The 14,356-nt window shown below is 44.1% G+C and overlaps 1 protein-coding gene across 1 annotated transcript in view; it reads left to right on the forward strand.

The window, feature by feature from the left end:
- The window catches only part of malrd1 (MAM and LDL receptor class A domain containing 1), a 75,485-nt gene extending 73,429 nt beyond the window's left edge, over window positions 1–2,056 (forward strand). Inside the window, exons 32-33 of the mRNA XM_073835865.1 lie at window positions 863–946; window positions 1,375–2,056. Of these exons, the coding sequence (XP_073691966.1) occupies window positions 863–946; window positions 1,375–1,449 (159 nt within the window). The 3' untranslated portion in view covers window positions 1,450–2,056. The remainder of the gene's footprint in view (window positions 1–862; window positions 947–1,374) is intronic.
- The last annotated feature ends 12,300 nt before the right edge of the window (window positions 2,057–14,356 follow it).

A 14,356-nucleotide genomic window follows, 5' to 3' on the forward strand; every position in this document is an offset into this window, starting at 1 on the left:
AGGTCGCCCAGTAAAAATCGCATTCTGGGGGGTAAAATACAATTTTTTTTTGGCAGGGTTCCCCTGGTACAGTTCGCATTAGAGGGGTTAAATATACCGTTATTGTGGTTGCTTCAACCCACGGACATAAAAAACAACCAGTGGCCACATTGTGTAAAGGAGCCTAATTCCACAGGAAAACCACGGCTGTGGCAACACTGGAGTCAGCCGTAAAGACTTTTATATTGAAAGAAACTGAACCAGGGTTGTAAACAAGGAAGTTGTTTTTACTTTCAGCAACACCTTGTAGGACGCAGTCAACAAATGCACTGAGCAGCGCTGTCATTGAAAATCACCCTTAACAGATGAAAGGATAGTACGACAAAGATATCGCTTTCCTTAGTGGACATACAAACTAATGTTTTATTGTGAATATGAGACTGAGCTGAAGAATGAATGGATGGCGGTAATCACACTTGCTCAGTCCATCATAATACTGTACATAATACAGTGAGTTTTTAATACAATAAGCTTTCAATGAAGCAACGTTCCTTTGTTACTAGTTCTAAAGTGACGTTTTCTAATTAGTAACAGAGGCTTGGGCTCAGCTGTTATACTGTCAAACTCGACAGTATAACAAACTTGAATTCGTGGTGGAAGGAAGTAGTTCTGCACAGAAAAGGGTTTTAGAAAGACATTGTTGTTGTATCTTATGTATTTACACACTCGTACCATCAAACTGTTGTATAAACGCAGTATCACATGAGTAGCCATGCAATATGTGTGATTTTGCTCATGTGTTACTATTATATATTGTTGTTCCTATTGCTGTCATTTTATTAAATATGATATGTGAATATGAACTGTGTAATTCCTGTTTCAGCTGCCCTCTTCTGACGTTAGAGCCAGGTGGCCAGTACACCCTCAACTAAACATCAGCGTTTACCCTTGGAGAGAGAATCCAGAGGTATGAAACTCTATTTGTCATAATTAACATAGTGACCATTCAGTTTCACCCCAAAAGCACTTCTGCTTTAAAAAGACATACCGCTGATGTACAATGCAATCTGTGGACTGCTTTATTGCTCTGCGCTCATTTTTACTGACTGCAGTTATAGTTTTGATATGTAGTGATTTGACCAAGGCTTGTGAGCAGAGGACCTAATACATTATTCTTCTGCTTAAGCAATAAATGAAAATAAGGTAGAAGAGAAGGCAACCGATAAATCTTAACAGAAGAAATGTCCATCATAATGTCTAATAGTAATGATGAGATGCAATTGCTGGCAACTCGAGTGTTCCAGAATTGCTCTGTATACATAAATGGACTATAAGTAGAGGCAGTGGTTTCATTTTGTTCATCTGGGCCTGTCTTTGCTTGTGTGTGTTATTCAGGTCTCCAGCTCAAAGGAAAGCAAACTCTCTTTCTCCAACCCACTCTACAAGTGCTCAAACAGTTCTGAAGCTTGAAGAAACACAGACACACAAACACTGGCTGTCATGTCCCTATAGATTTAGAGTGCTTTTCACTTAATTTGAGCCTCCCTGACAACATGGCTGTACTTGTTTAAGGTTTAGAGGGCTTTTTTTAAGAAACACAAACTTGTGGGAGGAAAACTTGTGACCACAAACAAGTTCCAATTAAGCAAAATGAAGCAGTTAAACTATATCACTCATAAATATAAAGTTTCTTATAATAATCTGTGACATGTAACACCTTCCATATGTTGTGAAATCTCTCTGAGCTACTGAAATTAACCTCCAATCTTTATTTTACAAGCTACATGCTGATAGATGACTTTGTATGTTCAACAGCTTAATTAATAGTATCTGATATAATCCTGGCAAATATTCAAGTTAAGTTTTATGACTTTTAACATTTCTTCCTATGAGTTGAAAGGCGTTTTTTGATTTTTTTTTTTTTATGAAGATGCTAAACAGTTTCATTTAGAAAATTAGGTAAATTTAAGAAAATCACAGCTTTATTGAAATGAAAGTAAATATTTAAGATGACCACAATGTAACATTAATCTGGGAAGGTTTATTAAATCTAGCAAGGACTCTGGGTGCCATTTCAGAGATGTTTTGTTTTCATAGCCTGCTCTCCTTCCAGATCCCTGTGGTTTTGAAAATATTGTATTTTCATTACTTTAACTGTGCGTTCAATCACCACTTGGTCTCCTTTTGGATTCAAGCAGACCACATTTTGACAGATGATAAAATTGAAAACTGTAATGATACCAAAACAAAGACAAGTGAAGTAGTTAACTGTGCAGTGGCAGTGTCTAAGTGAAAAGGAAAATTTCTTTGGCACCAGAACACTGAAACAAAAACTATAAATGTATGATGAAATATGTCATGTTAATGTCAAATTCTGGTGTTTGTAATCCTGTATTCATCTTTTCACACTGAGGACAACTGAGGGACTCATTTGCAACTATTACAGAAGGTTCAAATGCTCACTGATGCTCCAAAAGGAAAAATTATGCATTAAGAGTCGGGGTGTAAACTTTTAAACAAAATGAAGATGTACATTTTTCTTATTTTATATTATATTTTTTAAATTAGTACTGCCCTTCAGAAGCTACAGAGAATACTTACATGTTCCTCAGAAGACAAGTTAAATTTACCCTGATCTTCAAATTCAAAAAGTTTCTTCCGGCTGTTAATGCATTGTGTTTTTCTGGAGCATCAGTGAGCATTTGAACCTACTGTTATAGTTGCATATGAGTCCCTCAGTTGTCCTCAGTGTGAAAAGATGGGTCTCAAAATCATACAGTCGTTGGAAAGGGTTCAAATACACATAAATGCTGATAAAACAAAACATTTGTGGGACCTGATGGATTTTTCTAAAGAACAGCGGGCAGTTTAACTGTTCAGGACAAACAAGGCACTCATGAACAACTATCTATTAGTAAATAAAAAACAAACTAAACTAAACAAAAAAACACACTAGAGCACCTCCATCTATCCTTCTCTAAAACTACAGATATTTTTTCTTCATATATTTATTTGTCTCGTTTTTTTAATCATGTCCATAATCATTTTGTTTTTCAAACTGGAACGTCTGTACCCTGATGTGTGTGCAGACAGCTGGGATTTTCCTTTTAACAGCATGTGAGACAGCAAATTAGCTTTGCTTGAAGACAGTGGAACTGTTTTCCCAGATTTAAGTGTTATTGCTGAGGTGTAAAAACTAATAGAAAGAGACAGCATAATATTCATCACGCATACACATACATGCTCACATGCGCCGAGGTGTTTCATTATTGTGCATAAATGCACAGTCAGTTCATCTGAATCTCAGAGGAATAAAAAATATGCAGCCAGCATAACCTAGTCCATTCATCAATTCCGCACTTTCATTTTAATGTCTTTCTTTATCTTGCCATCTCTTTCAGTGTTTTAGAGACTGCTTTTTTTCTCAGCAATTGAAAGAGAAGCACCAGAAAAAAAGATAGTAGCCAAAATTATTAGAACCCTAGTATTTTTACCAGTTAAAAAAAGTTTAAAGTAAGTTATTTCTATGTTTTGCTGTAGTGTGTCACATCAGGACACATCAGTTTACATTTCCAAACATTAATTATGCCGTTATTTCTAATGATTCAGTGAGATTTTTGTTTGCACAAGGAGTCTGACAACAGCCAGTTCTCAGCATTATTCATGTTAAGTTTGATATCGTTTATTTACTGGCAACAGATCACAAGCAATATTTTTCATTAAACCCACAGTTTAGAAGTAATAAATAATTTATTTTAGAAGGAATCAAGTTGTAAAACATGACTGAGTTCATGGGAATTCATTTTTGTTTTAAACTATACTAAGGGGCCGTTAAATACTTTAATCTTCAGGGAAACGCATGGCGAGTGTAGTTCCAGGCAAGTCTTGACCGTATTAAATGTCTGTATCACTTAACCACAAGATTTCAGTTATTTCAAAGGTCCTTACAGCCAAACAGCAAAATAACCAAAATAACCAAAATCCAAAACAACACTGGCCAAACAAATAAATCCAGTAATCAACAGGATAAAACGACAGATTAGTTTTATCCATTTGCCAAAAATTTTAGTTTTATTATATACGGAAAACACATAAAACTACTCTATTTCTCCCACACTCTCTCCCTCACAGACGCACACACATACAGTTTGCACACATAGTTGATGTTGTTAGCTCTACTCTGACGATTTTATCAATAAAATAGTTTAGCAACTTAAAAACTACATGACATTTCTCACATGCGAGGTAACAACGGCGCTGTTTATTTAGGAAAACGAACTGTATAAGTTTCAATATTAGTAAAGACGCTTGCTGCTGCTGAACACTGTTGACTGTAAAAAAATAAGATGGACAACGCATCTCAGCTTCATTCCACTATAGAAAAGTGAAGCCAAAGCATCTCAATGCCATCTTGGGGGAAATTACGTCATTTGGATCCAGATTCGGAGCAGTAGAGATTTGTTTGGAGTCAGAGTCTGCACAGTAGAGATTTGTTTGGAGCCAGAGTCTGCGCAGTAGAGATTCGTTTGGAGCCAGAGTCTGCACAGTAGAGATTCGTTTGGAGCCAGAGTCTGCGCAGTAGAGATTCGTTTGGAGTCAGAGTCTGCGCAGTAGAGATTCGTTTGGAGCCAGAGTCTGCACAGTAGAGATTTGTTTGGAGCCAGAGTCTGCGCAGTAGAGATTCGTTTGGAGCCAGAGTCTGCACAGTAGAGATTCGTTTGGAGCCAGAGTCTGTGCAGTAAAGATTTGTTTGGAGCCAGAGTCTGAGCTGTAGAGATTTGTTTGGAGCCAGAGTCTGAGCAGTAGAGATTTGTTTGGAGCCAGAGTCTGCACAGTAGAGATTCGTTTGGAGCCAGAGTCTGAGCAGTAGAGATTCGTTTGGAGCCAGAGTCTGTGCAGTAAAGATTTGTTTGGAGCCAGAGTCTGAGCAGTAGAGATTCGTTTGGAGCCAGAGTCTGAGCAGTAGAGATTAGTTTGGAGCCAGAGTCTGAGCAGTAGAGATTCGTTTGGAGCCAGAGTCTGTGCAGTAAAGATTCGTTTGAGTCATTATAATCAGTAGTTATGTCCCCACTGAATGCAACAAATGCCTTGTTTATAATGGGTTTTATTGTTACTGTCTCGTCGCACCGAGAAACGGCATGGTAAGGGGCGTAACATTTCCGTCACACGCTTGAGGTATTTGGCCAATCACAACACACCGTGTAGCTGGCCAATCAGACAACACCTCGGTTTCCATTAACAATGAGTTTTGTAAAAATTGAACTGTTTTAGAAAGGCAGGAAGAGAGGAGCAACAATAATGTACATGTAATGTACAGTATGTAAAAAATAATATATTTTTTGAACCTCAAACTGCATAAACACATTGCATTACAACAAATACACAAAATAATGCTCTTTTTCTCTTTTAGCAACATCATATGACCCCTTTAAATAGAAGGCTGATTTACTCAAGATGCCTTCAAAGTAGACACTAAAGATGACCATAACCAATGTCCATCACATATGTGGATTGATATATAACATTTTTTATTTTTATTCTTTTCACTCACAGTTATATATAAATATCGAATAAAACGTCCACAACAAAAACAGCTAGCTTGTCAGTTTTATTTGTTTAATAATACGTATTTTTCAGCCAGAAATGTACATGAAGATGGTCAAACAATGCAACTATTAATGATTTGTGTTCAAGTGCATGCTGGAAAGAGAGAATAGAAAGCATTTAGTCTGGGAATGCTTATAAATGTAAAACTGCTTATTTGCAACATGTTGGATTAACTCGGTAATCTCTTCATATGGTATTCATATATTGTTCAGCCACACTGATTATAGCTTTGACAAAAATGTTATTTAAAACAAAAATTATTTAACAGAATTATGTTCTTAGTTTGAGTTATGTATTGCGTTTTTATTGAATCTACAGAAGCACAGATTTATTTTTTAAATTGTACCTATTGTTTCTCTCTTTTGATATCATGTTTTTATTCTTATACAAACAGTACTTATTAACACATGCTGTGGTTTCATTGTGGTCATACATTGTGTTTATTAATACAGCATGTATGAAGACTCATATTTAGGTTACAGTTACTAAAGAGGATTATTGATAACATCTTGGCAACTGGCTTATAGTTAAATTCATTACCTTGCAAACCCCTATCAAAGGAATGCTGTCATAAACATGAGCACAATAAATCAGACCCTCTGGAACAGGCCACGTCCCAGACGCCGCGTTACGCACAGACCCACGTGCCGGCAGGCGGACGTGCCAGCAGGCGGATATGTCACGTAACCTTCCCAACGCCCTAGGGGCCAATAAGGGGTCCCACAGGGATGCCAGAGAACTGAAGCACGGGTTGGGGGGGCGGAGCACATGAACAATTCTTACGCATGTGGAAATTGAGCAAATTCAATATATCCATAAGGCTAGGGATATACGAGGGAAACAGCGGTCTTCTCCGCTGGAAAAATAAATAAATAAGCCACTACCTGCGGGGCGAAGGAGTCCCAGGCAGGAACACAGTGAGAACTACTCCGCATCTAGCCCTGACTGCGGGGCATGGAGGACCCAGGGTTCACCGGGGGTAACCTACTGGAGATAGCGCACGGATCCCTTTCTGTGGGGAATGGCGCAGCAAGCCGACACCAGCCGTCCTCCCGCTCACCTGGTGTCTATGTTAAGACACGGGAGGAGACGGCCTCTACGCGGAGGTTGTAAAACCTGGCGAAGGTATTAGGTGTCGCCCAGCCGGCAGCTCTACAGATGTCTGCTAGTGAGGCGCCGTGCGCCAAAGCATAGGAGGATGCAACACTCCGGGTGGAGTGGGCATGCACACCCAAGGGGCACGGCTGTCCCTGGTACAAGTAAGACAGGGAGATGGCATCTACCACCCAATGAGCCAACCTCTGTTTGGAGACAGCATTCCCTTTCTGCTGACCTCCGAAGCAGACAAAGAGTTGCTCGGTGCGTCTGAAGTGCCGAGTGCGGTCTACGTAGATACGCAAGGCCCGGACTGGACACAGCAGCGCGGAAGCTGGGTCTGCCTCCTCCATGGGCAGAGCTTGCAGGTTCACCACCTGATCGTGGAAAGGGATAACCCATCTACTGCGTCATGATGTGCAGCAATAGTGGCGACATAGACTTTGAGCGTTGAAGGGAACAGCCTGCGCTCCAACTTCTCCTGCAGGAAGGAAAGCACGGCTGCAATCGAGCATCTCTGGGGGTCCTCTCCTCGAGAGGAGCACCAGTCGACGAACAGACCCCACCTCAGTACGTAAGCCTGCCTGGTGGAGGGGGCCCGGGACTGAGTGATTGTGTTTATCACGGCCTGGGGAAGGCCGGCGAGGTCTGAGGCGTCCCGTCCAGGAGCCAGACATGCAGGTTCCAGAGGTCGGGACGTGGGTGCCAAATTGTGCCCATCCCCTGAGAAAGAAGGTCTTTCCTCAAGGGGATTTTCCTGGGAGGGGCTGCCGCGAGGGAAATGAGTTCTGGGAACCATGTCCTGGTAGGCCAGTATGGGGCGACCAGGAGAACCTGCTCCTCGTCCTCCCGGATCTTGCACAGGGTCTGTGCAAGGAGGCTCACTGGGGGAAAGGCGTACTTGAGCCCCGGAGGCCAGCTGTGAGCCAGCGCATCCCTGCTGAGGGAAAAATGCTGCTGGCAATGGGAGGATTCGGGGGAGGCAAACAGATCTATCTGGGCCTCCCCGAAATGGCTCCAAATCAGCTGGACTGTCTCGGGGTGGAGTCGCCATTCTCCAGGGAGGGTGGACTGCCGTGAGAGCTGATCGGCTGCACGGTTGAGTTCCCCGGGGATGTGAATGGCACGTAGCGATTTCAGCCACGTTTGACTCCAAAGGAGCAGACGGCGGGCGAGTTGTGACATGCGAGGAGAGCGGAGACCGCCCTGGCGGTTGATGTAAGCCACCGTCGCAACACTGTCGGTGCGAACAAGCACGTGCTTCTGACGCAACGTCGATCGGAAGCGACGAAGGGCCAGAAGGACTGCCAACAACTCGAGGCAATTGATATGCCACTGCAGACGAGGTCCTGTCCAGGAGCCCGAAGCTGCTTGCCCGTTGTATACAGCACCCCAACCCGTGGTGGAGGCATCTGTGTAAACCACAATGTGCCTGGATACCTGTCCCAGGGGCACACCGGCCCGAAGGAAGGCAAGGTCTGACCACGGGCTGAATAGGCGGCGACACTGCGGGGAAACGCCAATCCGGAGTGTGCCACGGTGCCATGCCTGTCTCGGGACTCGTCTCATATGAAGCAAGCCCAGCGGCGTCACCGCGGCTGCAGCAGCCATATGCCCCAGGAGCCTCTGAAAAGTTTTGAGAGGAACCGCTGTCTTGTGTCTGAACAACTTCAGACATCTCAGCACCGACTGCGCGCGCTCGTTGAAGAGGCGGGCTGTCATAGCGACCGAATCCAGCTCCACACAGAGAAAAGAGATCCTCTGCACTGGGGAGAGTTTGCTCTTCTCTTGGTTGACCTGAAGGCCCAGATGGCTGAGGTGCTGAAGCACCAGGTCCCTCTGCTCGCACAAGAGATCCCGCGAGTGAGCTATCAAAAGCCAGTCGTCGAGATAATTGAGAATACGGATGCCTGTCTGCCAAAGAGGGGACAAGGCAGCCTCCGCGACCTTCGTGAAGACGCGGGGAGAGAGGGCCAGGCCAAATGGGAGCACCTTGTACTGATACGCTCGACCCTCGAACGCAAACCGAAGAAAGGGCCTGTGGCAAGGAAGAATCGAGACATGAAAGTAGGCGTCCTTCAGGTCGATGGCTGCAAACCGATCCTGGGGACGGATGCAAGTCAGCATGCGTCTTGTCGTCAGCATCTTGAACGGCAGCCTGAGAAGGGACCGATTCAGGACTCTGAGATCCAGGATGGGTCTTAACCCACCACTCTTTTTGGGCACGATGAAGTAGGGACTGTAAAACCCTGACTTCATCTCGGCTGGAGGGACTGGCTCGATCGCGTCCTTCGCCAGTAGGACTGCGACTTCCGCACGCAGGACAGCGGCATGTGTGTCCGAATAAACAGTAGTGTAGAGAACGCCTCTGTACCTGGGCGGACGCCTGGCGAACTGAATCGCATAGCCGAGACGTACCATCCGTTTCAACCACCACGAGGGGCTGGGAAGCTGAAGCCAGGCTCCCAGCCGCGTCGCCAGGGGAATCAAGGGAACGTTGACCGACGTGACCGTGGTGGGGCAGCCTAAAGGGGGAACGGGAAGGGGACTTTGTCCAGAAGGAATAGCGTCCTGGGAGGCAGTGCTTACCTTCTTCCTCGGTTCCCGAGCTGGCGATAGACAGCTCCGCGTCCGGTACCGAGAGGGCAGAAGTGTGCCGCTCGAGACGGGAACACGGGGCCGAGACCCCAGAGGTGAGAAAATTGGCTCTTTTTGTGAAGTTTTGGGCAGCGTCAGAGTACACAGCAACTCCCGGCCCTCCACCGGGAGCGGGGACGTAGATGTTTTCGTCGCCTGAAGAGCCATCTTCTTCACCTCTGGGTTGCCCGCGTCAGGGACGTTTCACAGATCTCTTGCGTGTGTTCTTAGCCGGTCCCTGAGAGGCGGGCGACGCACCTCTCCCATGGCTAGCTCGACGTCGAGCCAGCCTGGCTTCGTGAAGCTCGGCGGGGGACGGAGCAGGTTTGGGTTTTTCTTTGGAGGCCGCGGGGGGGCGCCCTCGGCGACGAGCAGGTGGAGGTTGGGCCACCGGCGGCGGGATGGAAGGTTCGCGGCGGGGCAGGATGTGCTTGATTGCCTCCGTCTGCTTCTGGACTGCCGAGAATTGCTGGGCAAAGTCCTCGACAGTGTCGCCGAAGAGGCCACTCTGGGAGATGGGAGCGTCAAGAAAGCGAGCCTTGTCGACGTCTGCCATCTGGGCCAGAGTAAGCCACAGGTGTCGCTCCTGGACCACAGCCGTGGACATCACCTGACCAAGGGAACGCGCCGTGACCTTCGTGGCCCGGAGGGCGAAGTCGGTGGCGGCGCGGAGTTCTTCCAAAACCCCCTGGTCAGGACCACCCTCGTGCAGTTGTTTTAGCGCCTGCGCCTGGTAGACTTGGAGAGTGGCCATGGCGTGCAAGGCGGTAGCGGGCTGCCCAGCAGCGTGATAAACGCAGCCCGCAAGCGCGGACGAGCGTTCACATGCCCTGGACGGGTGATGCGGGCGATCCCGCCAGGTGGCAGCGCCGCGTGGGCAGAGATGCACCGCCACAGCGCGCTCAACCTGGGGGATGGCCACGTACCCCCTGGCCGCCCCGCCATCGAGGGTGGCGAGGGGAGAGGAGCTGGGGCGGGCCCGAGATGAAAAGGGGGCCCGCCAGGTCTTAGTCAGCTCCTCGTGCACCTCCGGGAAAAATGGGACTGGGGGGGGACTGCGGCGGAGCCGCGGGAGCCCTCCCTAAAAACCAATCATCCAGCCTAGAGGGATCGGCCGGAGGCGCTGGAGGCACCTCAAGACCTATCCCCCTGGCGGCCCGGAGGAGCATACCCGAGAGCTCGACGTCCGCGTCAGACGGAGCGAGGTGGCCGCGCCGCCGAGGCGTCCGCCTCGCCCACCGACTCTCCCTCTGATGCTGCGGTAGACATCTCATCGTCTGCAGGAGCACCGAAGGAGACGCCCAGCCCGCTAGGCGGGGAGGCGTACTGCTGCGGGAACTCGACGGGGTCACGCTGTGGTGCAGAAGACCGCAGGGCTTTCTCAGCCGGCGGTGCGTTCCGCACGGTGACTCTTAGGTCCCCCCCGCATCTCGCCGCGGTGGCCGAAAAGCATTGACGGCTTAACGACTTACCGCGGGAGGAAGGTGGGGGGAGCCGGCTCGCGAACGAGCGGCGGGACCTCAGCGTGGCCATGGCCATGCACTCGCAGTGCGGGCATGAACCATCCATGATCGCCGCTTCAGCATGCTCAAATCCTAAACATGTGAGGCAGAGATCATGTCCGTCCGCAGAGGAGAGGAAACTGCCACATCCTGAAGCGCACGGCCGAAAAGGCATTCTGAAAAGAACGTCTGAATCGGCCGTGAGAAATTGACTCTTTTAGCTCCCGGTCTGCCCAGGGAGAAGCCGCGGGGCGGCTGTGCAGTCGACGGGGCTTGCTCGCTGGAATGCAGGCGGCTTGATGCCGTTAGAACGGCAGCCCGCGGGAGGATCGCTGGTGGCTGCCAAACAGTCTCTTATAGCTCTTTTAGTGATTTGGCAGCGCACCAGCAGAGAAAGAGAGTGAGAACTCTTGAAGAACTCTGAAGAAGTCTGTTTTCGTTTGCTTGGAGAACAGCAGCGGCTCATGTGAACGGCTCTGAAAGCATGAATCTGATGAGTGTGTTGCAACCGCCATCTTATATACCCGTATGTACGGGGGAGTGGCTTGGTATGCAAATTCCACTCGCCAATTTTCATTGGCCTGTTGTATAAGGCTCAGAGGTGATTGGACTCTCGGGTAGTTCCCATGTAACGTCGGAGTGATTTGACTGAGGGGGAACCAAGGTTTTCAGTCAGCGCTTCTACGTGTTTTGGCTCTTGATGCTACACTGTAAGGGTGTTTAAATTGGAATGCTAATGTGGCGGCTTTAGCATGCTTCATCCTTAAATGTTTTTGCTAGGCTGCTTGTCCTGATCTGAAGGAGCAGAGGGAGGTGGTTAGCACTCAACCACAGCTCACTGCCTCTCGGCCCTCTAGAGGGACTCTGCTTGGCAGACAGTGTGGAAAAGCCTGCCAGTGCCATTCCCAAACATTAATGATCCCCCCGTTCACCCCCTCCATTGCCTGTCTTGCCTCTGGGCTCTCAGGAGGAGACAACAGAAGCAAGCTTTTTTAGAATTTACAGTACAAATATCAAGGACAATCAGTACTGAGAGCAATGACCATTTGTGATACATAATTCTCATGTAAGATATAATTTAGTAATAGGCTAAATTATGTGAATCACTTCACTGGTTCCTGACACATGGGTCAAAACAGACTGTAGAAACCTGATATATTCAGTTTTGTGTTTATTTATATTTCATGTTAATCTTGCCCTCTGTTGCCACAGAATGTTGTGCAACATGTAAGAACCAATGCTGTTTGGTGAAATTTGCTTGAAATGGCAACTAAAAACAGAATAACAACTTGACGCAGTCACTTCTGGCTTGATTGTAACATTGGAAACAATATGTATTGTGGGAAGTGCTTTGAATTAAACTGAATCAAACTTAAAGGGTTAGTTAAAAATGATAATTCTGTCATTAATTACTTTCTCATCTCATTCAAAAACCTATAAGACCTTTGTTCATCTTAGGAACAAACATTAAGATAACAAAGACAGCAATGCGACTGTCACATTTTATGGCCCAGAAAGGTAGTTAGGACATTGTTAAATTAGTCGATGTGACATCAGTGGTACAACCTCAATTTTATGAATCTACGAGAATACTTTTTGTGTGCAAAGAAAACAAAAATAATACAAATAATAATAATAAATTATTTAATTATTATAAATTAATTATATAAATAATATATTTCCGTTTTTTAGTAAGATATTTCACATCTTATTCTTAAATTATGTTTTAATATGTTCATATTATCTAGATTTTTTAAAACATTTAGATGTCTCGAATATTTATTAGAAAAAATTACAAAATTTAGGTATTACATTTCTGGTATACTGTGCATTTGGTCAGGTTTCAATTATTACCTGAATTTTAAATGTAATCATAAATGTCTGATGATGTGCCCAACACAACTGTGGACAATTATTGTTTAATTACATTTTTCTAACAGCATATTAGTGCTGTTTATATTAATGTAATAGAAATTTAAATTACACCTGTTTTAATATAATTATATTAAAATATAAAGTTTAAGTCAAAAGTTTACATGTGCCTTGCAGAATCTGCAAAATGTTGATTATTTCACCAAAATAAGAGGGATCATACAAAATGCATGTTGTTTGTCATTTAGTACTGACCTGAATAAGACACTTTACATAAAAGATGTTTACATATAATCCACAAGAGAAAGCTGCATTTATTATAATGACCCCTATCAAAATTTTCTATACACTTGATTCTTAATTCTGTGTTGTTATCTGAATGATCCACAGCTGTTTTTTTTTTTGTGTGTGTGTGTTTAGTGATAGTCGTCCCTTGTTTGTCCTGTACAGTTCTTCAAAAAAAAAAAAAAAAATCCTTCATGTCCCACAAATTCTTTGTTTTTTGCAGCATTTTTGTGTACTTGAACCCTTTCCAACAATAACTGTATGATTTTGAGATCCATCTTTTCACAATGAGGACAACTGGGGGACTCATATGCAACTATTACAGAATGGTCCAAACGCTCACTGATGCTTCAGAAGAATTCTCTTAATGCAACACAATGCATTAAGAGAATTTAAAGATCAGGGTAAATTTAACTTATTTTGTCTTCTGGAAACATATAAGTATCTTCTGTAGCTTCTAAATGGCAGTACTGAAAAAAAGAAGATATTTAGACTAAATAAAATAAAAATGTACACATCTTCATTCCGTTCAAAAGTTTCTTAATGCACTGTTTTTCCTTCTGAAGCGTCTGTGAGTGTTTGAATCTTCTGTAATAGTTGCATATGAGTCCTTAAGTTGTCTTCAATAGACAAAAATGCTGAAAAATTAAATAAATTTGTTGGAACTGATTTTTTTGAAGAACATAGGGTAGTTCAACTGTTCAGGACAAACAAGATACTCATTACTAAAAAAATCACAAAAAAATAAAATAAAAATACACCGCTACACTGTAAAATGTTTTCACCAGTTTCAACTTAACTTAAGTTTAGCAGCTGCCTTAAAATTTTAGGTTAAATCAACTTAAGTCATTTCAACTCAGAAGTTAAATCAACTCATTTTTATTGTAATAAGTTAAAATGACTTGTAGTTTTAAGCTGATTTAACTTAAAATTTTAAGGCAGCTGCTGAACTTAGGTTTTTAAGTTGAATCTAATGACTACTTTTTACAGTGTATGGATCATTCAGGTAACAACACAGTATTGAGAATCAAGTGTGTAAACTTTTAAACAGGGTCATTTTTATACATTTTATAAATATGTAAACATCTTTTATGTGAAATGTCTAATTCAGGTCAGTAGCCTACTAAATAAAAATAACATGCATTTTGTATAATCCCTCTTATTTAAGTAAAATAATTAACATTTTGAAGATTCTGCAAGGTGTATGTAAACTTTTGTATTACATTGTTCTCTATTTCATGTTTGTCGCTCTTTATGAAGTGTTAAGGACCGGTGATTTACGGGGTTGTTAGTGATAATGTTATTTTATTATTTTGATAAAATAACGAGAAAAATGAAATCAGTTGTTTATTTTTGTTCATTACATTCTAGTAACCTCT

This window comes from Garra rufa, chromosome 3 (assembly GCF_049309525.1).
Source record: "Garra rufa chromosome 3, GarRuf1.0, whole genome shotgun sequence".
Taxonomy (NCBI): Eukaryota; Metazoa; Chordata; class Actinopteri; order Cypriniformes; family Cyprinidae; genus Garra; species Garra rufa.